General features: G+C 43.5%; 2 protein-coding genes across 4 annotated transcripts in view; one reads left to right on the forward strand and one right to left on the reverse strand.

Moving 5' to 3' along the window:
- The window catches only part of SLC49A4 (solute carrier family 49 member 4), a 73038-nt gene extending 56383 nt beyond the window's left edge, over positions 1 to 16655 (reverse strand). The window contains exons 1-2 of one of the 2 annotated variants that reach the window (XM_059687663.1): positions 15994 to 16655; positions 7265 to 7358 (exon numbers count right to left, since the gene is read on the reverse strand). In XM_059687663.1, the coding sequence (XP_059543646.1) occupies positions 7265 to 7358; positions 15994 to 16336 (437 nt within the window). In that variant the 5' untranslated portion in view covers positions 16337 to 16655. The remainder of the gene's footprint in view (positions 1 to 7264; positions 7359 to 15993) is intronic. The other variant, XM_059687662.1, reaches the window with a different exon arrangement.
- Positions 16656 to 18112: 1457 nt separating this feature from the next.
- HSPBAP1 (HSPB1 associated protein 1) overlaps positions 18113 to 23500 on the forward strand; it is a 54744-nt gene continuing 49356 nt past the window's right edge. The window contains exon 1 of one of the 2 annotated variants that reach the window (XM_059687661.1): positions 18113 to 18449. In XM_059687661.1, the coding sequence (XP_059543644.1) occupies positions 18161 to 18449 (289 nt within the window). In that variant the 5' untranslated portion in view covers positions 18113 to 18160. The remainder of the gene's footprint in view (positions 18450 to 23500) is intronic. The other variant, XM_059687660.1, reaches the window with a different exon arrangement.

The following is a 23500-nucleotide window of genomic DNA, read 5'->3' on the forward strand; positions in this document are numbered from 1 at the left end:
CGGGGCCACAATCTCCCTATCCGCCCTGCTCTGTTCGTGACAGGGGAAGGCGCCCCAACCCCCTGATCGGCCCTGCTCTGTGTGTGACAAGGTGCGGTGCCCCAACACCCCCCCACAGGCCCTGCTCTGTGTGTGGTTGGGTAGAGCCATAACCTCCCCATCGGCCCTGCCCTGAGTGTGACAGGGTGCGGAGCCCCAACCCCCTGATCCGCCCTACTCTGTGAGTGACAGGGGGGAGCTCCTCAACTCCCTGATCGGCCCTGCTCTGTGCGTGACAGGGGGGAGCTCCCCAACCCCCGGATTGGCCCTGCTCTGTGCGTAACAGGGTATGGAGCCCCAAACCCCCTGATGGGCCCTACTCTGTGAGTGACAGGGGGCAGCGCCCCAACCCCCTGATTGGCCCTGCTCTGTGCGTGACTGGGGGTGGCGCCACAACCTCCCCATCGACCCTGCCTTGAGTGTGACAGGGGACGGTGCCCCAACCCCCTAATCGGCCCTACCCTGAGCGTGACTGAGGGTGGCATCACAACCTCCCAATCTGCCCTGCTCTGTGCATGACGAGGCGGCGCCCCAATTCCCCAATCGGCCCTGCTCTGAGCCCGACCAGGGGCTGCACCTAGGGATTGGGCCTGCCCTCTGCCACCCGGGAGCAGGCCTAAGCCAGCAGGTCGTTATCTCCCAAAGGGTCCCAGACTGCGAGAGGGCACAGGCTGGGCTGAGGGAACCCCCTCCCTCCCGAGTGCACAAATTTTTGTGCACCGGGCCTCTAGTCTATAATAATAGAAGAGGATTATGCTAATTAGACTAGATAGCCGAATGACCTTCTGGACATCCTTCCGGACGAAGCTGGGCTGAGGGACACCTCCCCCGTGCATGAATTTCATGCACTGGGCCTCTAGTCTATATACATAAAAGCCTAATATGCAAATTGTCCCCTTGTGAATTTGACCAGGAGATCAGGAGTTCAATCACTCACTATAATGTGCACTGACCACCAGGGGCAGTGTGGAATGAAGGAAGGCCCCAGCCAGCCGCCGGTAGCTGGGGAAGGGAGGCTCTGATCACTGGCCAGGCCTAGGGACCCTACCCATGCATGAATTTTGTGCCCCGGGCCTCTACTACTATTATAAGCAAAGCTACAAACTGGTAGAGCTTTATATGTGAGCCAATTTTCTAGGCATGCAAATACTGGGTTAAAGAACATGTGCATTTTGAATCTGATAAGTACTGCCAAAATGCCCTCCAAATAGGATGCATCAAACTACTCGCCCATCAGATGGTTCTGTTTTTCCCTATACTTCAACAACACAGCACATTATCATATTTTTTCATCTTTGCTAATAAACAGATATTTAATTGCTGTCTTAATTTTCATTTCCTTAATTATGCTGGGAAGTTGAACATCTTAAGTTTATGTCATTTGTATTTCAATTTCTATAATTACTTGCTCATATCTATCACCCATTTTCCTACTGAGTTGCTATGTTTCTTATTGTAGAGAACATTTCCCATTTTTTAACTTGTCTCAGACTTTGTTTTATAGTATAATTAATCATGCAGATATTTAAAAGTTTTAAGTTGTCAAATATATTAAGCCTTTCTTTTATCACTTTGGGGATATGTGTTTTAGTTGGAAGGCCTTCTCCCTTCTAAGGTTATTTAAAAAAAGTCTTATTAAAAAACAGTCTTGTTTTCTCATATGTTTATGGTTTATTTTTTGCATTTAAATCTTAGATCCATCTGAAATTTACTAAGCGTTGAGGCAGAGGTTTAAGATTCAACTTTATTTTTTTTCCCAGAGAGATAAGCAGTTGTCATAAAACCATATACTAAACAAATCATTTTTTCTGTTATGATCAATTTAAATGTAATTTTGCCAGTTGCAAAGCATTTCAAAATGGAGTATATTTCTAGAAAATCTATCTTAACTAGATGCATAGTATCTAACCATATAATACATATTAGTAAATGTTATCTATTGTTAATATTAATTAAAATTTACACTGAATTGAAAAATAATGGTAATACTAATGAAAATTACGCTGAATTGAAAAATAGGAATTATTGAATACATCTATGATTAAAAGTAGGTCTAACTTACTATATACGTTCACCTCTAGGTCTTTAAATTGTTCACTGGGTATGCAAAATCACATTTCACACTATAGAGCAATGCCATCTATAATTTCTTAGGTTTGAATTGCTTTCGGATCATAAAAGGAGAAATGTCTCATAGTTCATTATTCTAAACTCCATATTTGTCTATGATATAAATAAGAGAAAAGTAGTAAAATAATTTTTCTTGAATTTTCATTGGTACGATGTACATAAAATAAATAATTGATACTATGCAGTGGTAGAACACCATTTGGAAGGTGGTTAAGTCTAGTTCTGATTGAGGAAAGGGCTTGTCAGAAAGCCACTATTCTCGAAATTTACATAAGCTAAGATACAGGAAGCCATAGGTGCATGGACAATATTCTACAGGCTGGGTCAGTAACTCAAAAGCTCCAAGTGAAACAGGGCCACAAAAACACAGACTGCCAAATGCTGTTTCAGTGCTGGACAAATGCACATTAACAGTCTTTATCCCCTTCCCACTGAGTGTCCGATGAAGCTTCAAAGTGGTGATGTACTGAACTTACTAGTCAACAATACATATTCGAGTTGTAGCATTTTCATTTTAACAGCTGTTAATAAATAATGCTGCTTAAAAGAAATACTGTATAGACATAAAATGAAGTCTAATTTCAAGACGATAATGTTACTAAATTCTTTATAATTGAACACATGAGGACTGAAAATTCAACTTATATGGTTTTTTCATAAACGATTCAATCTCTCTGAACTCTATTTTATTTCTTCTCTTTCCTGCTTTGTTTACATTTCTTTATGAGCTTTATTTCTTTTTCATACCACTTTCTCCACCAAAACGGAGAGTCAACTCTTTATTATTCCTGGAATTTTATGTCTGGAAAGTATATGAAGGGATGGATATAAAACAGAGAGAATAATATGGATGGCCCCAAACAGAAGAAAAGCCAACAAATCTTCTACACTAATAAAAGAGAAAAATGGTAATTGGCGTACGGCGCTACCCTTTTCATTGGCTAATCAGGGCTATATGCAAATTAACTGCCAACTGAGATGGCAGTTAACTGCCAACAAAGATGGCGGTTAATTTGCATATGTAGGCACAATGCAGGGAGGCGAAAGGGAAAGCAGGAAGAAGCCCCCTGCCACTGACAGTGATCAGAAACCCAGGGGGGAGCTAAGAGGTGGGGGACAGGGCAAAGGCGGCCCTGGGGCTGCCTTTGCCCTGCCCCCCAGCCATGATCGGAGAATCAGGCGCCTTTGCCATCCTGGCCAGTGATAGCAGGAAGTAGGGGTGGAGCCAGCGATGGGAGCTTGGCACGGTCAAAGCTAGCAGTCCCGGGAGCTAGGGGTCCCTTGCCTGGGCCTAAAGCGGAGCCCACGATCGTGGGGCCACTGCAGCTGCGGGTCCCCGCTGCCCGGGCCGGACGCCTAGGCCAGAGGTGTTAGGCCTGGGCAGGGGCGGAGCCTGAAACCGCGGGGAGCTGGGGGTCCCCTGCCCAGACCTAATGCCTCGGCCAGAGGCGTTAGGCCTGGGCAGGGGCAGAGTGGGAGATTGCGGGGAGCTGGGAGTCCCCTGCCCAGGCCTAATGCCTCGGCAAGAGGCGTTAGGCCTGGGCAGGGGCAGAGTGGGAGATCGCGGGGAACTGGGAGTCCCCTGCCCAGGCCTAATGCCTTGGCCAGAGGCGTTAGGCCTGGGCAGGGGCAGAGCCTGCAACCGCAGGGAGCTGGGGGTCCCCTGCCCAGGCCTAATGCCTCGGCCAGAGGTGTTAGGCCTGGGCAGGGGCAGAGCAGGAGATCGCGGGGAGCTGGGAGTCCCCTGCCCAGGCCTAATGCCTCGGCCAGAGGCGTTAGGCCTGGGCAGGGGCGGAGCCTGCAACCGCGGGGAGCTGGGGGTCCCCTGCCCAGGCCTGACACCTCTGCCGGAGGCCTCAGGCCTGGTCAAGGGGCCGATCCAGTGATTGGTGATCGGAGGGTGATGAGGGTCAACTCCTCTGGCTGAGGCATCAGGCCTGGGTGGGGGGCGGAGCCGGGGATTGGAGGGATATGATGGTCCCCTTGCCCAGGCCTGAAGCCTGGGTCAGAGGCGTCAGGTTTGGACGGGGGGTGGAGCAAGCGATCAGAGGGAGTTGGGGGTCCCCTGCCCAGGCATGATTCCTGGGCCAGAGGCCTCAGGCCTGGGCGGGGGTCAGAGCCAGTGATCGGGGGGAGATGGGGGTCCCCTGTCCAAGCCTGACACCTCTGGCGGAGGCGTCAGGCCTGGGCAAGGGGCCGATCAGGCAATCGGAGGGTGATGGGGGTCTACGCCTCTGGCCGAGGCATCAGGTCTGGGCAAGGAGCAGAGCCAGCAATCAGAGGGGTCTGGGGGTCCCCTGCCCAGGCCTGACGCCTGGGCCAGAGGCATCAGGCCTGGGCTGGGGGCAGAACCAGTGATGGGGGGAAATGAGGGTTCCCTGCCCAGGCCTGACGCCTCTGTCAGAGGCGTCAGGCCTGGGCAAGGGGCCGATCCTGCGATTGGAGGGTGATGGGGGTCAACGCCTGAGGGCTCCCAGTATGTGAGAGGGGGCAGGCTTGGCTGAGGGACACCCCCCCCACACACACACCCAGTGCACGAATTTCGTGCACCGGGCCCCTAGTATATTAATAAGCATTTTACAGGAATGTGTTGTAGAATTTAAGCTTACCCTGAAATTTGTACTTAAAGCTGAGGATGCTTAGGGAAAAAAAACTAGATGTTTGAAAAATTAAGACCATAATGATGGTCTTACACAATAATGAAAGTAATCACAACACAATAATGAAAGTAATATATTAAAACCTCACTCAGGATAGGAAATAAGACTAGCTTTCCATAGGAACCCAAATGATTTGGCTGTTTTCCTTTTAAAATATGAAATACTTGCAGTTTATATTTTCTGGAAAGGTAACATTTTAAAAATTTGAAAATGAACAGTATTTATTTTGAAATGGAAAAATTCTTTTCCAAATGAAAGTCAACATCTTGTCCTTAAAATTCACTCCTCCCTCCTGTGTTCTTTGAGTGAAACCTTAAACATGCCTTCAATTTCTTTCTCTCTTATCTGTGCTATTCTTTTCATTCCCACAACTTCCCAGAGTCATTCTGAACCCTACTCTTTTTCTTACCTCCTTATCCAATCCATCAGCAAATCCTTCAAAACATAATCAGAATTTGTTCACTTCTAGCCTGGCTGGTATGGCTCAGTGGTTGAGCATCAACCTATAAATCAGGAGGCCACGGTTTGATTCCCTGTCAGCATACATGCCTGGGTTGCAGGCTTGAACCCCAGTATTAGGAAGTGTGCAGGAGGCAGCCAATCAATGACTCTCTCTCGTCATTGATGTTTCTATCTCTCTCTCCCTCTCCCTTCTTCTCTGACATCAATAAAAATATACTAAAAAAAAAAAAAAAAAAAAAAAGACCACTTCTCACTACCACCATTGTCACCACTATGGCCCAAGCTACCATCATCTCTTACCTAGTTTATAGCACTGGTTTCCTAATAGGTCTCCTTACTCCTGCCTTGACCTCCAGCTTCAGTCTATTCTAAGTAAAGCAGAATATGACTCTGGTTCTCGTTGGCTCAAAACTTCCAGTGGTTTCCTAGCTCACACTCCCACCACCATGCATAACTGCGCTGGTCTCATTTCCTATTATTCTTCCCATGAAGTCTCTCACTCGATTCCAGCCGTATCTCCCTGCCAAGCCATGTCGTTCCCTTCCCACCCATTCCCCTTGTTATTCTCTCTGCTCAGAATTCCTGTCCCCTAAATAATGCATCATTCCGTCCTAGGTTTTTATCCAAAAAAGTGAACTTCCCAATGAGGTTTTTTTCGTTATTTATGAAATGTTACCATCCTTCCCCTGACATTTCAAATCTTTCTTTCTTATTTTACTTTTTTCTCCATAGTACATACTACATATTTTACTTACTTACCTAGTTTATTGCCAGCCTCCCCAACTGGAATCTAAACTCCATGAGGCAGGGATTTGTCTACTGTGTTCCATGCTGTATCCCCCATGCCCAGAACACATGATAGGAGCTCAGTTAACTTTGTTCAATAAATAAATAAACAAACAAAAGAATGACTCCAGCTTGGGCTCTCGCTGCATCTTTCCTGGTCTCCTCCCGGCAGGCTCTGTAATTAATCCTACACACCTCAAATCAGTAGTTGACCTCACATGGGTCTGACTCTATTGCTGCTCTGGTTAAGAACCTAAGTGGCTTGCAAACTGTCCTTTGAAGAAAATACAGCTCTATAGGGTGGCATCAAGATCCTGCATGACCTGGATACTCTTTTCTGAACTCATCTCTTTACATTCCATTCTTATACCTTATTCTATAGACCAGTGTCTCCCCAAATCGAGTACTTTATGGGTCCTTTTTAAAGGGAAAAAAATTCTTAGTGGCTTACAAGGTCACATCTAAGGCCCCCACTTAAGAAACACTAATTTAAGAAATTGAAGTTCAGATCAATAAAAATCTTTTTAAAATATGGATTGTTACTGATAAAATAATTCTTAATACAGTATTATAACCAAAAGGAAAACAAACATTTTAAATCTTCGTATACTTTACACCCTCTGAGAATAAACCCATGGACCCCAGTGACAGAAATGAAACTACCTACCCAGTCCAGAAGAGGCCTACACTTACCTGCCTCCATGCTTTTGTTCCTAATGTTCTGCTATCCCGGAATATCCTTCCCCTGACAATAGTTATCAGAATTCTACTCATCCTTCAATACCTAGTTTAATTATCAGCTCCTTCACAAACTCTTCTTCTTCATACCCTCAGACAAAACTTCTCAGTCTCTCAGAGCAATTTTAACCTCTTCTATGACATTAACTACATCATTCTTCCTTAAGTTACACTATTATTTTCCTGTGGTTATTACAGCACCTGGATAGCATGAAGATGAACTTGTTCTCTTAACATAACTAGTATAATGTCTTCCATATAACAACTAATAAATGTATACTGAATTAATCATTATATAGGGGGGAAATAAATGCTACTATAAATATGACCCTCTATTTATCATTTTAAAAATAGAACTGTTCACTAAAAGTTTATAAGCAAACATGCATAACATACTCATAGCAAAAGAAAAATTGGGAAAAAAATTTTAAGTTATTTATAGGAGTTACCTTCGTTTAAGCACTAAGTCTGATATAGGTATGCATCTTAGACCAGTTCCCAAAACCATGAGGAAGGATGTCAGAAGCACAGTTATCCGAAGACCTAAATGGAAACAAAAACATCCGGATTATTTTCTATTTTCTCTTCAAGTAAGTCCAGTGTTAAGAACAAAGATTTTTATACTCAATCATAATGTTATAACCTAATATTATAGCTTTTCCCCATAATACCCAACATGCAAAAAAGACCTCTACATGCTGAAAATGAAATTTTTATAACTTTAATAGAAAATTTAATGATCACATCAAGGATAAAAGAAGTTCCATTAGCTCTGGTTTTTTCAAAATAAATGGCTATAATGTTTTGTTCATATGGAACACTAAAAATATAGAAAAAAAATTTTAAAGGACTAGGTATTATAGTTTTATATCTCCAATATAAAATTTCTAATTTTCAAATGCAAACTGCAAAAACTCTAAACTTTCACTAATATATATATATATCTTTTAAAGACTGGTAGTTTTAACTTTAAAAAAATGTTTTTTATTGATTTCAGAGAGGAAGGGAGAGGGAGAAAGAGATAGAAACATCAATGATGAGAGAGAATCATTAGTAGGCTGCCTCCTGCACGCCCCCAACTGGGGACTGAGCCTGCAACCTGGGCATGTGCCCATGACCGGAATCAAACCCGGGACCCTTCGGTCCACAGGCCAACACTCTATCCAGTGAGCCAAATTGGTCAGGGCACTAAAATATTTTTTAATGTGATACATTATTGCTTAAATTTTCTCCAAAATTGGAGAAAATGGCTAATTACATATTTTATAGTATAATCAGGATAAGCTAATGCTTGTTATAGGGCAGGGGTGGGCAAACTTTTTGACTTGAGGGCCACAATGGGTTCTTAAACTGGACCGGAGGGCCGGAACAAAAGCATGGATGGAGTGTTTGTGTGAACTAATATAAATTCAAAGTAAACATCATTACATAAAAGGGTATGGTCTTTTTTTTTTTTAGTTTTATTCATTTCAAACGGGCCGGATCCGGCCCGCGGGCCATAGTTTGCCCACGGCTGTTATTGGGCCATGGGGGTGATCTTTAGAATCCTTTGATTAGTAGTAACACAATAATGGTCTTTCTTCTTATTTTTCTTGATTTATCAAATGGCTTTCAACTTACAGAAAGATGTTTTAAAAAGAAAACATAGCTTAGGACTTTAGAAGACAATTTAGGTCAGATAGCTTTCCCTTTTGTATCTCAATATGATCAATTATTTCTAAAATGTTTGCCTTTGGTTGGTCACATGGATAATAGGGTAGGAGAGAATATAAACAGAAGGTACCAAAAAATGGACACAATAATCTAAGTAATAAAGTGGGACTATATCCTCTTACTATTGGAAAGCTGCTGTTGCTTCTAAACGAATGCCGCCTTCTTGTTTGCAGCAGCCACATCACACAGTGGCTCATAGTGAGCATGTGGCAGAGGTGGCAAAAGTTCTTCCAATTTCTCCCAAACTCAACACCTCTCTGAAACCATTTCATAATGAGTAGACAAATTGTTTAATGCAAATTTTTCTCTCTTTTCAGATCTTTCTCATTTTTTGGCAAAGGGGAGATGGTTAAATGTTTGGTTTCCAAAGGGCTTCTCTGCTTGAAGAAAACTGAAAATCAACAAAACTATAATTATTCAGATTAAACATAGTGAAGAAAATAAACTTGCTATCCAGATCAGGTACACGTTGACACTACATTGAGGACAATTTGTGATGTGAACATTATAATATTCTTATATGAGCTGAACATGATTAATGCACTTTGGCAGAAGGAATAGCACAGAAAATTGTGCTTCTCAGTAACAAGCAATGCATACACATTGCTCATTTACTGCTTCTACTAACAGAACACATATTTTAAAACCACATTATCGTCCTGGCTGGTGTGGCTCAGTTGGTTAAGTGTCGTCCTATGCACCAAAAGGATGCTGGTGGGATTCCTAGTTACGGCACATGCCAGGTTTGTGGGCCCAGTCCCCAGAAGGGAATGTGCAGGAGTCAGCTTATCAATGTTTCTCTCTCTCTCTCTCTCTCTCTCTCTCAAAAACATTACATTAGAGCCACAGGAAATAGAATGTAATTAATAGAAAGTACATTTATGATCATACATATCCTAAACTTTCAAAATGGGTGCCCTATGAGATACTGAATAAGATTTTTCAGATTTGGGACTATAAGGCTTACATTCTACATGATATTTATTTTTCCCTTAAATATTTGATTTGTAAGTGAGCAGTAGAGCATTGGTTATAGCAATATGGCCCAAATAACCAGATTCTCTATTACTACTGTTCAAGGCTAGCACACGATTCTACTCAAGTATGCTTTTTATCAAACCAATGATAATATAACAGCTAATACAAACATTTAAGAATAAAGAGTTGTCAAAATCTAATTATGAAAGCAACCTCGCAAGTACAGCTTGTGACTTTCTTGCTTATTTTTAATTGTTGCTAAGTATTACTTAATCCACCCCAGTTGATGCTCAATTTTGAAAAGAATGCTTTCTTTACCTCATTCAAATCTTGACGAGGCAGGATTCTATAACTGCATGTAATAAAAAAGATATCAAGAGGACCCCAGGAAAATAGGCTGAGGAGACATCTAACACCTTTAAATAACTAGATCCCAAGTGATTACAGTAGTACTAGGACATGAGTGCAAAAACCATTTGATGAAAGGTATGAGAACAATTTTGGAAAACATGACTGAAAATAAAAATAAATTCCAAATTCCATTCTAATGTGGAATCCAGACACGGTAGGAAGCTTCCTTCCAGTAGAGGAGATAACTCTTTTGCTGGGCATCTATTTAGTGCAGGAATGGAGTCTCTATATCAGGTGCCTGGGAAAGAAAGCAGTTATGGCCTCAATGTTTATCTGGAAAGACTACTCTTTCCAGCCTCCACGCTTCTATCAGCTGGAGTGAAGGCAAGCCTTGTTTTGCTCCTCGCAAGACCTCTAGCCTCCCTGTCCCCAACAGTCACAGCCAGGCCAGCACACTCTGTCTTAGAGCCCATCAGGACTAATTACATTGTGCCTGTTATTCCTGTTTGCATTAGTCAACAGAGATCCCATGATGGGATCCAAGCCGTATCCCAGTATGGCTTCATATACTCCCTAATCTAACCTCACCTGCCACCTCCCCAACTCCTTCCTGAAACCTTTCCACTGTGCCTGCCTTCTGAGGTACTCAGAATCAGTGGGTCAGTGGAATCCCTATATCCTCAAGCTCTTCTCTAAATATTCTCTTCACCTTCTTACTCCCACTGAAACCTCTCTCCTGAGAAAATTGTTTCTCCAGCCACTTGTAGCTCACTGTTACTCTCTCATCCCTTAAGCTTCCTAATCTCTTTTCTCTCAATGCTTTAAGGTTTCCCCTGGTTTTAGGCAAACTGATTATGATGTGTGTTGGTATAGTTTTCTTCATGTTTCTTCTGCTGGGATTTTTTTAATTTCTTAGATTTGTGGATATCAAATTTGGTAATATTTCTACCATTATTTCTTTATTGCATCCCCCAACCCGCCCCCCCCCCCGTGTGTGTGTGTGTGTGTGTGTGTGTGTGTGTGTGTGTCTCGCGCGCACACACTCTATACCCTTTCACTCTATACCCTTTCCCATTACTTCTCACTTCTTCTTCTGGGATTCTAATTACATGCAAATTATTAGGCTACTTAAAACTGTCCTGCAGCTCACTGATGTTTGTTGGGGTTTTTGTTAATTTTTAGCCTTTTATTCTCTGTGTTCCAGTTTGGATAGCACTTATTGCTGTCTTCAAGTTCACTTACCATTTCTTCTGAAACATCTAATCTGCTCTTAAATCCTGAAGAGTATATTTTTTGGTTTCAGACATAGATCACATTTTCATTTCTAGAAGCTTAATGTTGGTCTTTTGTTTCTGTGTCTCTCCTTGCTTTCTTCTATCTTCTTGAACATATGTAGTATATTTAAACTAGTTGTTCTGATGTCCCTGTCTACAAATTCTATTATCTGTGACATTTCTGGGTCTGTTTCTATTAACTGATTTTTCTCATCTTTATGAGTTGAATTTTCCTGCTTCTTTGCATGTTTGGTAATTTCTGATTTGGATGTCGGGTATTCTGATTTTTACCTTCTTTGCGATGGATTTTTTTTTATTCCTTTAAATATATTTGAACAATATTCTGAGATACAGTTAAGTTATCTTTGATCTTTTAAGCCTTACTAGTTGGAACCAGAACATCGTTTAGTCTAGGAATCATCTATCTTTACTACCGAGGCAATGCCCTTCTGAGTATTCAACCGAACCTCCTATGTATTACAAGCTTTTTCCATTATGGCTGTTGGGAAAGTGAACTATTCCCAGCCTTGTATATCCTTTGGGAATTGTTCTGCCTGCTCCTTTTTGTTGGTCCTTTCTCCAGACTTAGTTTCCTTACAACTATCTACTGACCAGGACTAACTACATTGTCAAGAGGAACAGTCTTCTACACTAAGCTGGCTGTCACCCATGGCAGCAGGAACTTGACTCAAGAGGAACTCCCTATAGATCTAGACCTCGCTTCTATGAAGCTTTCCCCTCTCTGGTAGTCTACACTAAGAATTCTAGCTCTGTTGGACTCTTTGAATCCTCAATTGTCTCCTCAACTTTAGAAAACCACAGCTACCCTAGCTGGTTTGGCTCAGTGGATAGAAAGTCAGCCTGAGGACTGATGAGTCCCAGGTTCAATTCCGGTCAAGGGCACATGCTGGGTTTGCAGGCTGATCCCCAGTAAGGGGAGTGCAGGAGGCAGCTGATCAATGGTTCTCTCCCATCACTGATGTTTCAATCTCTCTTTCACTCTCCCTTCCTCTCTGAAATCAATAATAAATGACTTAATGAATGAATGAAAACTGCAGGGCTTGCCAGCTCTTTAGTGTTGCTTGGAAATTCTCTCCAGGTAGTAAGCTGAAGCAACCACATGAATCACTGTCCTGCTCTGCGGGTTGCTCAACGTCTAAAAACCAGCTTCATGTACTCTGATTTTGTTTTTAGTTGTTTAAGGTGGAATGATATATCCAGTTCTTGTTACTCCATCATGGCCAGAACAGCCTTTGATTTCATTCTATCTGACTGTAATACTCACCACTCCTGGCTGCAATTGTCTACAGACCACCACATACCTGCCTCCAGGTCATTCACCTTCACTACTTGAAAATGAAGTGGCTCATTATTCCTCCTTAGGACACCACTTCTTTCATAAGTCTGGTGATTTCTTGTGCAGATCCTTTCAATATCCTGCCTTCTCAGTCTAGTGACTTCTTATTCCACAATCATGTTCTCTACTCCAGCTTAGTCCTACTCTCTGTTGGTTACACTCTGACCTTAAGTTTGCCATAATTGTATCCATGACACAATTGCAATTTCCCTCAAGGATCAACTCCAGCCACACAGGCCTCATTTCTCTTGGATATACCAAACTTGTTTGCTCTTGGATATGCTAGACCTTTGTATTTTCCCTAAACAGTCTTATCCAGAACTGACAAATCAAGCTTCCTTTTAATCTCAGGTCTCTCCTCAAACACATGCATCAATAAGGCCTTCCCTGACACTCTATACTAGTAGTTCTCAACCTTGCCTGCACATTAGAATCACCTGGGAATCTTTTTAAAATCCTGATTTCTGGGCTTCATCCTCCGGAAATTCTGTTTCGTTGTTACTAATGTTGTGGCCTCACCCCATAACAAAGAAACAGAATTTCTGGAGGATGAGGCCCAGAAATCAGGATTTTAAAAAGATTCCCAGGTGATTCTAATGTGCAGCCAAGATTGAGAACCACTGCTCTATACAGAGTATTATCCAGTCACACCCCTTTCTCCCTTGCTTTGCTTTATTTTCCAAAGCACTATTTGCCATTTGACATAGTAAATATTTATTTTTATTGTTGCACTAGTGACCCAGCGCAGGAAATCGTGTGAGACCCGGGACCCCAGACCCTGTGGCAGCACGGGATCCAGAGTCAAGTCCCTGTCCACCTGGTGATCGGCCTTTGGTCATTACAGCGTTAGGGCCACTGGGTTTTTATAATATAGATCAGGGGTCCTCAAACTACGGCCCGCGGGCCACATGCAATTACAAATATTGTATTTGTTCCCGTTTTGTTTTTTTACTTCAAAATAAGATATGTGCAGTGTGCACAGGAATTTGTTCATAGGTTTTTTTTTAAAACTATAGTCCGGCCCTCCAACGGTCTGAGGGATAGTGAACTGGCCCCCTGTTTAAAAAGTTTGAGGACCCCTGATATAGATGATTCCTGGGTCTTCTCACTAGAATGCAGACTCTGTGAGGGCTATCTCCCCAGTGCTTAGCACACATGTAGATGCTATCTCTTCTTAAACCTTTCTTCATTTGGCTTCTAGGGCACACTAGCTTTTGGCTCTCCTATTATCTCACTAGCTAGTCCTTTTTTATCTCCTTGCTGGAAAATGAAAAGGGGTGAAGGAGTACAAAACCAACCTCAGGAAGAGAAACAGTCTTCTACACTAAGCTGGCTGTGACCCATGGCAGTAGGAAGGCCAGATAACTCCCTCTACCTTCTAGGAAGAAAGATACTGTAGAACCCGACAATAGCACGAACTCACTTTCAATGTATGCAGATAGACTATCTGCAGCAGGACAACCAACATATAAACATTTATTAGCCTTCTCCTACTGAAAAGGAAAACCACTTCCTAAAACAGAGAATTTTTAAATCTATTTTTTATTGCTTCAACCAACTGAAAACATAAAATTGAATTCACTACATATTCATGTGAACTCTGAAACAACTCTTAAAGTAACATGTTTTATGAAGCAAATAGGTAGTCCCTAATTTATCTGCCAGAGATAGCAGGTAGAATTATAATCATAAGGGTGAAAATTAACATTTCTCCACCATAAAAACAAGGCTGGCTAAATTCAGTGAACAATATTGAAAATCGCTCCTGATAAAAAGAAACAACAAAAAGAGCTTTCCCTCTAAAGTTAGCCAACCTTATAAGAAATGACTGAGGAATTGTCACAGATTGGAGGAGGTTAAGGAGAAATAACAACTAAACACAATTTGGGACCCTCCACTGAAACCCTGGAACGGGGGGGAAGGGAAAAGACATTGGAAAAACTAGTGAAATCTAAATAAAGTCTATAATTTAGTTTAAAAGCAAACAAAACAAACAAAAAGAAAAGAAGAGAAAAGAAAAAAGAAAAGAACACCTCCTCCTGGCTCTTGGGCTTCAGTGGTTGAGCATCGACCTATGAACCAGGAAGTCAGAGTTTGATTCCTGGTCAGGGCAGATGCCTGGGTTGCAGGCTCAATCCCCAGTGTGGGGCATGCAGGAAGCGGCCGATCCATGATTATCTCTCATCACTGATGTTCCCATCTCTCTCTCCCTTTCCCTTCCTCTCTGAAATCAATAAAAAAAATTTTTTTTTTTAAAGAAAAGAAAACCTCCATTCAGAACAAAAACCCTATCTCAGCACCTAGTGCACATCTTCTGCATAAGTACCTGCTCTACCTGGAGGTTCCACGCCAACCAAGACACACCTTCCAGGGCTGGGCACCTTTCATTGTTAGAAGGTTCTTCCTTGTGTGGCTTCTCCCTTAGTAACTTCACTCAGTTTAGTTCTTCCTTCTAGACCCACGCACATTAAGTCTAATTCTTCCTCTTTCACTTGATCTCCACATATTTTATATTCTGCCTCAAGTTTCTTTTTGAAGCCTGACACACCCAGTTCCCTTCATGTTACACATTATGATTTTTACATCCTTGATTATCCTTGCCTCACAACTTCTAAGGTACTCCAGCTTGTCAACAGCCTTCTTAAAATTAATGTTCAGAACTGAACACTGGACTAGAGCCTATCCAATTTTTTTCTCTTCTTGTTTTTGACACTATGCTCCTCTGCCTAAAATCGCCTGCCCTTTTCCAGCAGTTCTGTCACATCTGTCGTGAACCATTTGCTTGTACTTGTGTGGTAAAAATCAATGCCTTATCATTCAATCCTATGACCTTTCCTTCCTCCTCAAAGAATCATACTGGCAAGTGGTAAAGCGAGATATCTGACCAGAGTATTCTTCTGTGAAGAGAGAGACTGGATTATCTACAAGTTTCATCTGAGAATTAAAAATCTCAACTGACACAGCCACCTAGCCACATTCACACACTTTAAAGCTGCGGTGCACCAGTTCCCAGAAACCAGAGTCAGATCCGGAGTTTCCCAACAGCTCTTCCTGGGCTGGAGTCATCTATTAGGCAAAGCCAGCTCACTACTGCCCTGGATCTGGGCATCACCTATTTTCTGACCTTTCACCCTCAACATCCCCAAGTTCCCATGAAGTCAAAGCATCAGTCATTTTTGTGAGGGGTAAAAAAACATACGCAGCACGTGCACGGGAATGCTCTGAGGTCCGCAATATGCAAAAAACGCGAACGTTCAGAGAACGCTTTATCTCTGCTGCTGCATAATGAGCCTTGATTAAAACAACAACAACACAATAATAATAGCTGCAAAGATGCCTTCCCGTAGCTGCTGCTTTGGGCCCAGAGGGTTCCTAGACAGGAAAGGGATGCCTGCGACACTCCCGTCACCTCTGACAACCTCCAAGACGAAACCGAGGAGGCCCCCCACCCCCACCCCACCCCCGGGAGTGCCAGCGCGGGCGGGTGTTCCCCGGAGCCCCTCACCTCTCTTGTCCAGGAGCCACATAAACGCGAAGCAGGGCAGGAAGCCGATGGGCCCCCACAGCACGAGCAGCGCGATGTCCCAGCTGGAGAAGCCGTAGGCCTGGCACGCCGAGTTCTGGATGGGGCCCCAGGTGTTCCAGACCAGGCCCTGCGCGAACCCCAGCAGCGAGAAGAGCAGAAGCACCAGCCAGCGGCGCCCGTACACCCGCCCGGGTCCCGGGGCCGCCGCGGGCAGCGCCGCCGCCGCTACCTCCCGGCTTCTCCAGGCGGCGCCCGGCGCAGGCCCCGGCCCCGGCCCCAGCAGCGGCTGCCGCTCCTCCTCGCTGCTCCAGCCGGAGCCCATGGCGACGCGCGGCCCGCGGGGCCCCTGCCCAGCGCGGTCCGTGCGGCCGCTGACCAGCCCCGCGCAGAGGCGACGGGAATCGGCGGAGGCCGGAGCTGCTCCGGACGCCCTCGGCCTCCCGGCCGCGCCTGGTGCGCCTGCGCCGCGCGAGCGGGTCCCGGGCTGGGCGGGGTGGCAGGTGCGGCGCGCCTGGGGGAGGCTGGGGTGCAGGAGTGGGACGGCCCCCGGGTGAGGAGAGATGGAGCGGAGCTGGCGTCCCAGAGGAGGACCGTGAGGAATTGGGACGGCGGGGAGGAGGCGGCTGGCCCCGGGAAAATGCCAGAGAGGCTGTATGAGAGGAGGTTGGGCAAAGAACCCGGGTTGCTTGAGGAAGTGTCCAAGTTTTACATCATGTGCCTAGTAAACAACTTGTTGACCTCTAGTCACTCAAGCTAATGCTTGCTTCTATATTGGGTTTTATTTTTTGTTGGTTTTTGTTTTAAACTTCAGAAATTATAGGGGGAGGTAGAATAAAATTCAGGTGTAGTAGGGACCCAAATGTCGCCACTTGAAAATAATTTTTAATGTACAGTAAGTACTGCCTAGTTTTAGCAGCTTTTTGTATTACATACCCAATGAGATGATAAACTAGCCAATTTTACTCATATATAAAAGATGATGTTTCTACTTTTTTTCCTGTCATCAATAAACGAGCAATAAAGATATGGTCGTGCCCTAGCTGGTTTGGCTCAGTGGATGGAGGGTCCTGGGTTTGATTCTAGTCAAGGGCACATGCCCAGGTTGCGCGCTGCACCCCCCATCCCCCCCCCCCCCAGTTTGCAGCTGGCTGCCAATCAATGATTCCCTCATCACTGATGTTTCTCTCTCTCTCTCTCTCTCTCTCTCTCTCTCTCTCTCTCTCTCCCCTTCTCCCTTCCTCTCTTAAATAAATAAAAATATTTTTTTAAAAAAGATATGTTCATTAAACTGGAAGATTTGTGCCCTGGCCCGGCAACCAATTTGGTTGGAGGGTCCTTCTGTATACCAAAAGGTTGCGGGTTCCATTCTGTCAGGGCACATGTTGCAGGTTCATCCAGGTTCTGGGTACTGGAAAAAACAGATATTCCTTCTTTCTTTTCTTTTTTCTTCTCTTTCCTTTTCTTTTTTCTTCTCTTCTCTCTCTCACCAATCTCTTCTTTCTCTCTCAAATCAATTCTACTAGTATATATCCTCGGCTGAGGGGGGAAAAAACCTACACTGGAGGATTTGTTCCCAAATGACCCAGATCCATATCCAATTATGATTTTGACCTGAGGAAGAGTAAACGAGAAGGGTGGGGGTTGTTGATCTCTAGATCAAGCTGACGGTTGTTTATTTTGCTATACAAATCTAGAAGCCTCACAGCTGCTGGTTAGTGCCCTTGAAAACCTAAGCGATTTGGGCTGACTGGGTGGGGAGATGAGTCACAGGGAACACAATTAAAGGACATCTGATCGAGGTTCATATTCCCGGCAGCCACGAAAACCAAATGGAGTCATGCTGCTGCCAGAAGGGCAAAGCAGGTGGGAAGGGAAAGGAGGAGAAGCGTGCGATCTAGTATCCAAGGCTGTAAGAGCGTTAGCAGAGTAAACGGACGCAGGGCCACATTCCACTGCTCCGAGCTCCACCAAAAAAAAAAAAAGCAAACATTCCCTAAAACTCCAATATAATTGGAGAGAGGAAATCACCAAGGCGGAAAGGGAGGATCTGACTAGAAAACGAGGAGAAGCAGAAACGAAGCCAAGAAAAGCCAGCATTGAAAGAAGGACAAAACTGCGGAAGGCAAAAAGAACCACAACCGAGACCATGTGCTTACATTGCGGCTCCGGTGGAATCAAAACAAACCTGCGTGGCCCCGCCCAGCGCCGGTCACATGACTTGCACGTGAGCGGCGCTTCCGGAAGAGCCGGTAGCAACCGCTGCAATTCCTTTCTGTGCACCGGCTGCAGAGCCAGAGCCTTGGCCCCGCTGGGACCCTCTCACTCTCCACTCCACGTTTGGGTTTCGGGCGGAGCTGGAGCCGTGCTAGCCATGGCGGCGGGCTCGGGGGCCACCACCGCTGCGGGCGCTGCAGCTGGAACTGGAGAGGAGGAAGGTAGGTGCCAGCCTGAGGTCAGGCCGTGGGTACAACCCTGTGCCAGTTGACTCTCTTGGCACCTCTCCTGTGGCCGTTTGGTCTGGCTCCTGTCTCAGGCCTCTCTAGCCCTGCAGTAAGCGGTGAGGGGAATTGTTTCCTAGCGAACGTGGCTGTTCTCACGTTGTGGCATCCAGATTTTGGGTCCTCGCACAGGCCCTGTATCCCCGCATCCTACCAGCGCTGTTGCACGCTTGACGGTGTTTCGAATGTTACAGTGGATTAAAATTAAATGTGTGAAATTGGAGCCCACTCTTGAGGCAGATGGAGATGTCTGGGGCCTCTGCGAACAGAGATTGTGAGCTTTTGTTTGATTTGGGTGGAATCCTGCTTTAAAGGACGGGTGAGGTTTGGAAGCCCAGTAGCCCGAGATCCCTGTTAGCATTTATGGAATGGTTGCTCGGTTCCTGGTGCTGTTCTGGGGACTGCCGCAGGACCAGAGATTGTTTATAACAATGCCTTTTCCCAACCGAGTAAAGAGGTATAGAAAGGAAAAACAGTGACTAACATGTGGTAACGGGAATACTGTCAGTACACACTGGGTGAGGTCTGTCACCAGGAGGAGAGAGCCCAGTAGGGTGGGATAAATGCTTCAAGGTGGGGAGAGTTTGAGGTGGGCCTTTATGATTGGATGAGATAGTGACAAACTCAGGTGGTAGTCATGGGGAATCTTTGGAAGACAGGAGGGGGCAGGATGGATGTGATTCCAGATAAAAGTCAATGTTTGCCTAGAGGGGGAAATGACCGTTCCAAACAGAAGAAACAAATTATAACTTAATATCTGACCCAAATCTCCTGCATTTATAACTCACTTGCTTGTGTACCCCAAGGGGATAATTCTTTTTTCCCAATTACATTTTACATTAAATATTATTTTGAATTAGTTCCAGGTGTACAGCATGGTGCCTAGACAGTCATATACTTTACAAAGTTGTCCACCTGATATTTCAAGTACCCACCTGGCACCATACATAGTTATTACAGTATTATTGACTATATTCCCTATACTGTACTTTACTTTTTTTAACTATTTTTTTATTGTGTAAAGTTTTACATATGTCTCCTTTTCCCCCAATTGACCCCCTCCCCAGCCATTCCCACCCCAGGCAAGCCCCCACCCCCCCAGTGTCTGTGTCCATTGGTTATGCCAATACACATGCATACAAGTCCTTTGGTTGCTCTCTAACCGCCCCTTCCCCTGCCATTTGTCTCTGGATCTATTCTTGTTCATCAAATTATGTTGATCATTATATCCCACATATGAGTGAGATCATGTGATATTTATCTTTCTCCAACTGGCTTATTTCGCTTAGCATAAAGCTCTCCAGTTCCATCCATGTTGTTTCAAATTGTAAAAGTTCCTTCTTTTTTATAGCGGCATAGTATTCCATTGTGTAGATGTACCACAGTTTTTTAATCCACTCATCTACTGATGGGCACTTAGGCTGTTTCCAGATCTTAGCTATGGTAAATTGTGCTGCTATGAACATAGGGGTGCATATATCCTTTCTGATTGGTGTTTCTGGTTTCTTAGGATACATTCCTAGAAGTGAGATTACTGGGTCAAATGGGAGTTCCATTTTTAACTTTGTGAGGAAACTCCATAGTGCCTTTCACAGTGGCTGCACCAGTCTGCATTCCCACCAGCAGTGCACGAGGGTTCCTCTTTCACCACATCCCTGCCAGCACTTGTCATTTGTTGATTTGTTGATGATAGCCATTCTGACAGGTGTGAGATGATATCTCATTGTTGTTTGATTTGCATCTCTCAGATGATTAGTGACTTTGAGCATGTTGTCATATGTCTCTCGGCATTCTGTATGTCCTCTTTTGAAAAGTGTCTATTTAGGTCCTTTGCCCAATTTTTGATTGGATCATTTATCTTCTTTTTGTTAAATTGTATGAGTTCTCTGTAAATTTTGGAGATTAAACCCTTATTGGAAATATCATTGGCAAATATGTTCTCCCATGCCGTGGGCTTTCTTGTTGTTTTGTTGATGGTTTCTTTTGCTGTGCAGAAGCTTTTTATTTTGATGAAGTCCCATTTGTTTACTTTCTCCTTAGTCTCCATTGCCCTAGGAGCTGTGTCAGTAAAGATAAGGGGACAATTCTTGAACTTCATCTAAACTTCTGATTCATTGATCCTTCCACTTTCTGCCTATCTGTATCCCCTAACCCAATTAGGAATGCATGTCATAGTTTATCATTATAATCTTGTCCTTGAAAATACATTATCTCTTGTCTCTCCCTGCCTTTTATTTTTCTGGCAAAACCCACACTCTGGATGAACCCAGTCTTTTTGCCCTTTTTGCACCTGCACCTATCTGGATTAACTTTGCTGGGAAAAGTCCTGGATAAATTGATGACACTGTAAAATGAAAATGGTCAACTTGAAGATTCACTCAGTATGGGCATGAGATCCTTCTTATCCTTCTTATCCTCTGTTTCTGTGGTAAGCCTACTTTCTTTTTCCAATTACAATTCCCTAAACTTTGTGTATACTCTCTTCATCTCTTTCTCATTTTCAGCTGATGACATCTTTGTAAGTCAGGTCCGTTCTGCATCTAGTCTGTCAACTTTTTCCTCCTTCACTATCAGATCCTTGTCCAGATCATCCACATTTCTCAACTAAACCTCTTCAGGCCTTGTACCCCTCCAATCACTTCTCTACTCAGCAGCAAAAGGTGACACTTCCTTACTTAAAATTCTTCGATGAATTCCATTGCACTTAGAACTTAGAATAAAATCCAAATTCCTAACCACAGCCTACAAAAATTCTTGGTTTGGGTTGTATTCTTAAGGACACCTGTCACTCACCCCCTTCCTTTACCTGCTTTTCACATAGCTGGTTCCTCAATCATCAGGTTTCAGAGTATGTCACCACCTGAGACCTTACTAGAACAAACCTATTTGAAACATTCTTTGTAGTTTTCCACGACCTCTAACCCTAAATGTTCTATAACACAGCATGCTTCTTCCTTTGTTTCTCTTATCACAATCTGCAATTACTTGTTTATTTTTATTTCTTCCATTAGACCTTAAGTACCTTGAGGGCAGGACCTATGTCTGTTTTGTTCACCACAGGCAGCAAGTACAATGCCAGACATAGTGAGCACTTGTTACATATTTGTTGAGGGAATTATTAAGGGAACCCTGTGCCAAGTCCAGAGCAAGAGGGAAAAGAGCTTGGCCTGATCCAGGAACTGAAAGGAGTTGGTATGAGGAGTGGTGAGAAAAGAAGAAGGATCATAAAGGGCACCTTATACCAAGTTAAAGAGTCTGGACTTTCTATGGCAGTGGGAAGCCTTTGAAGAGCTTATCTGGGAGAGTGACATGATCAGATTTAGTTTTAGGGAACATCACTCTGGCTGAACGATAGGACATAGATTCAAGGGAGAAAGACTGAAGGACAAAGTACTTAATCCCCATTAATTTTAGTTACCTCTGCAAAATGCATAATTGTGAAAGTTAAAGACACTTATAGATCATCTAGCACAGTATCTGGAAGGAACTATGTATTTAATAAAGGTAACCATTTGTATTATTAATAGAAAGTGCTGGCATTGCTGACTGACTAATGTTGAAACTGAGAGAAAATAAATTAGAGATACCCGAAAATTCCCAGTCTGAGAAATGACATATAAATTAGGAACCTGAAGAAAAAAGGAGGTGGTTGGGAGAGCACCGTTGAGTTTTCATGTGAATGCACAGAGTTTACGTTTGGAGGGATACTGCTAAAGAAGATGTCAAGCAAGCAGAAGGGGAAGATGAGCTTTTTATTTTTTATGGTATTCACATACCATAAATTCATCCTTTCAAAGTGTACAGTTCACTGGTTTTTACTATTTTCACAAAGTTGTGCAGCCATCATTACTATAATTTCAGAACATTTTCATCACACCCAAAAGAAACCTGGTACCCATTAGCAGTTACGCCCCATCCACCCCTTTTTCCAGCTCCTGGCAATCACTAATCTACTCTCTGTCCCTACGAATTTGCCTATTCTGGACATACTATATAATAAAAGGGTAATGTGCAAATTGTCCCTTCCAACTGAGTTTTGACTAGGGGGCGGGGCTGGTCCACCAACTGCCCAGGGCCCCTCTCCCCAGTCAACCCTGCCCCCGATTGGACCCCCACCCCAATCAGGGTCAGGGCTGGCCAGACCCCACTTGTGCACGAATTCGTGCACCGAGCCTCTAGTTTCATATACATAAAATCATAATATGAGGCCTTTTGTGTATGTTTTAGCATAGCATAATGTTTTTAAGGTTCCTCCACATTGTAGCATGTGTCAGTACTTCATTCCTTTTTATGGTTGAATAATATTCCACACATAGTATGGATATACCATATTTTATAATGGGCATTTGGGTTTTCACTTTTGGGCTATTATGACTAATGCTGCTATGAACATTCATATGCAAGTTTTTGTATGAGCATATGTTTTCAGTTCTCTTGGTCATAATATCTAAGAGGAATTTCTGGGTCATATGATAATTCCATATTTAGCTTTTTGAGGAAACGGGTGATTCTTCATCTGAAGTCCTAAGGAGTGGGTGAAATGTGATCAATTTAGGTTCATTCCTGGTAAAAATGTACCGTCCTGATGAGTGATGTTGATAATGGGGGGTGGAGTATGCATGTGTGAGTGGAGGGGTATGTGTGAAATCTCTATACCTTCCACTGAATTTTGTTGTAAGCCTAAAACTAATCTAATAGTCCTAAACAAACAAATATGAAACTACTTTGTTAAGAATCAACTTAAAATTTGAGTGTGAGATGTTACTTCCAGGATCACACATTGGTTGAAGCATTTAGTGAAATTAAAAATTATAACTCTTTGAATCTGATTTTGTCTTTCAGACTGAGGTTATTATGTTTATTTCTATTAGGCTCTCATAGTTTTAGTTATAGCTAGGTTTATACCTTTATGAAAAGAAGGATGTATTCTAATGTTCTTTCAGTCTTGCCCAAGGAAATATCTCATTTTAGCATTGTATGGATTTGAG

Source organism: Myotis daubentonii, chromosome 3 (genome assembly GCF_963259705.1).
Source record: "Myotis daubentonii chromosome 3, mMyoDau2.1, whole genome shotgun sequence".
Taxonomy (NCBI): Eukaryota; Metazoa; Chordata; class Mammalia; order Chiroptera; family Vespertilionidae; genus Myotis; species Myotis daubentonii.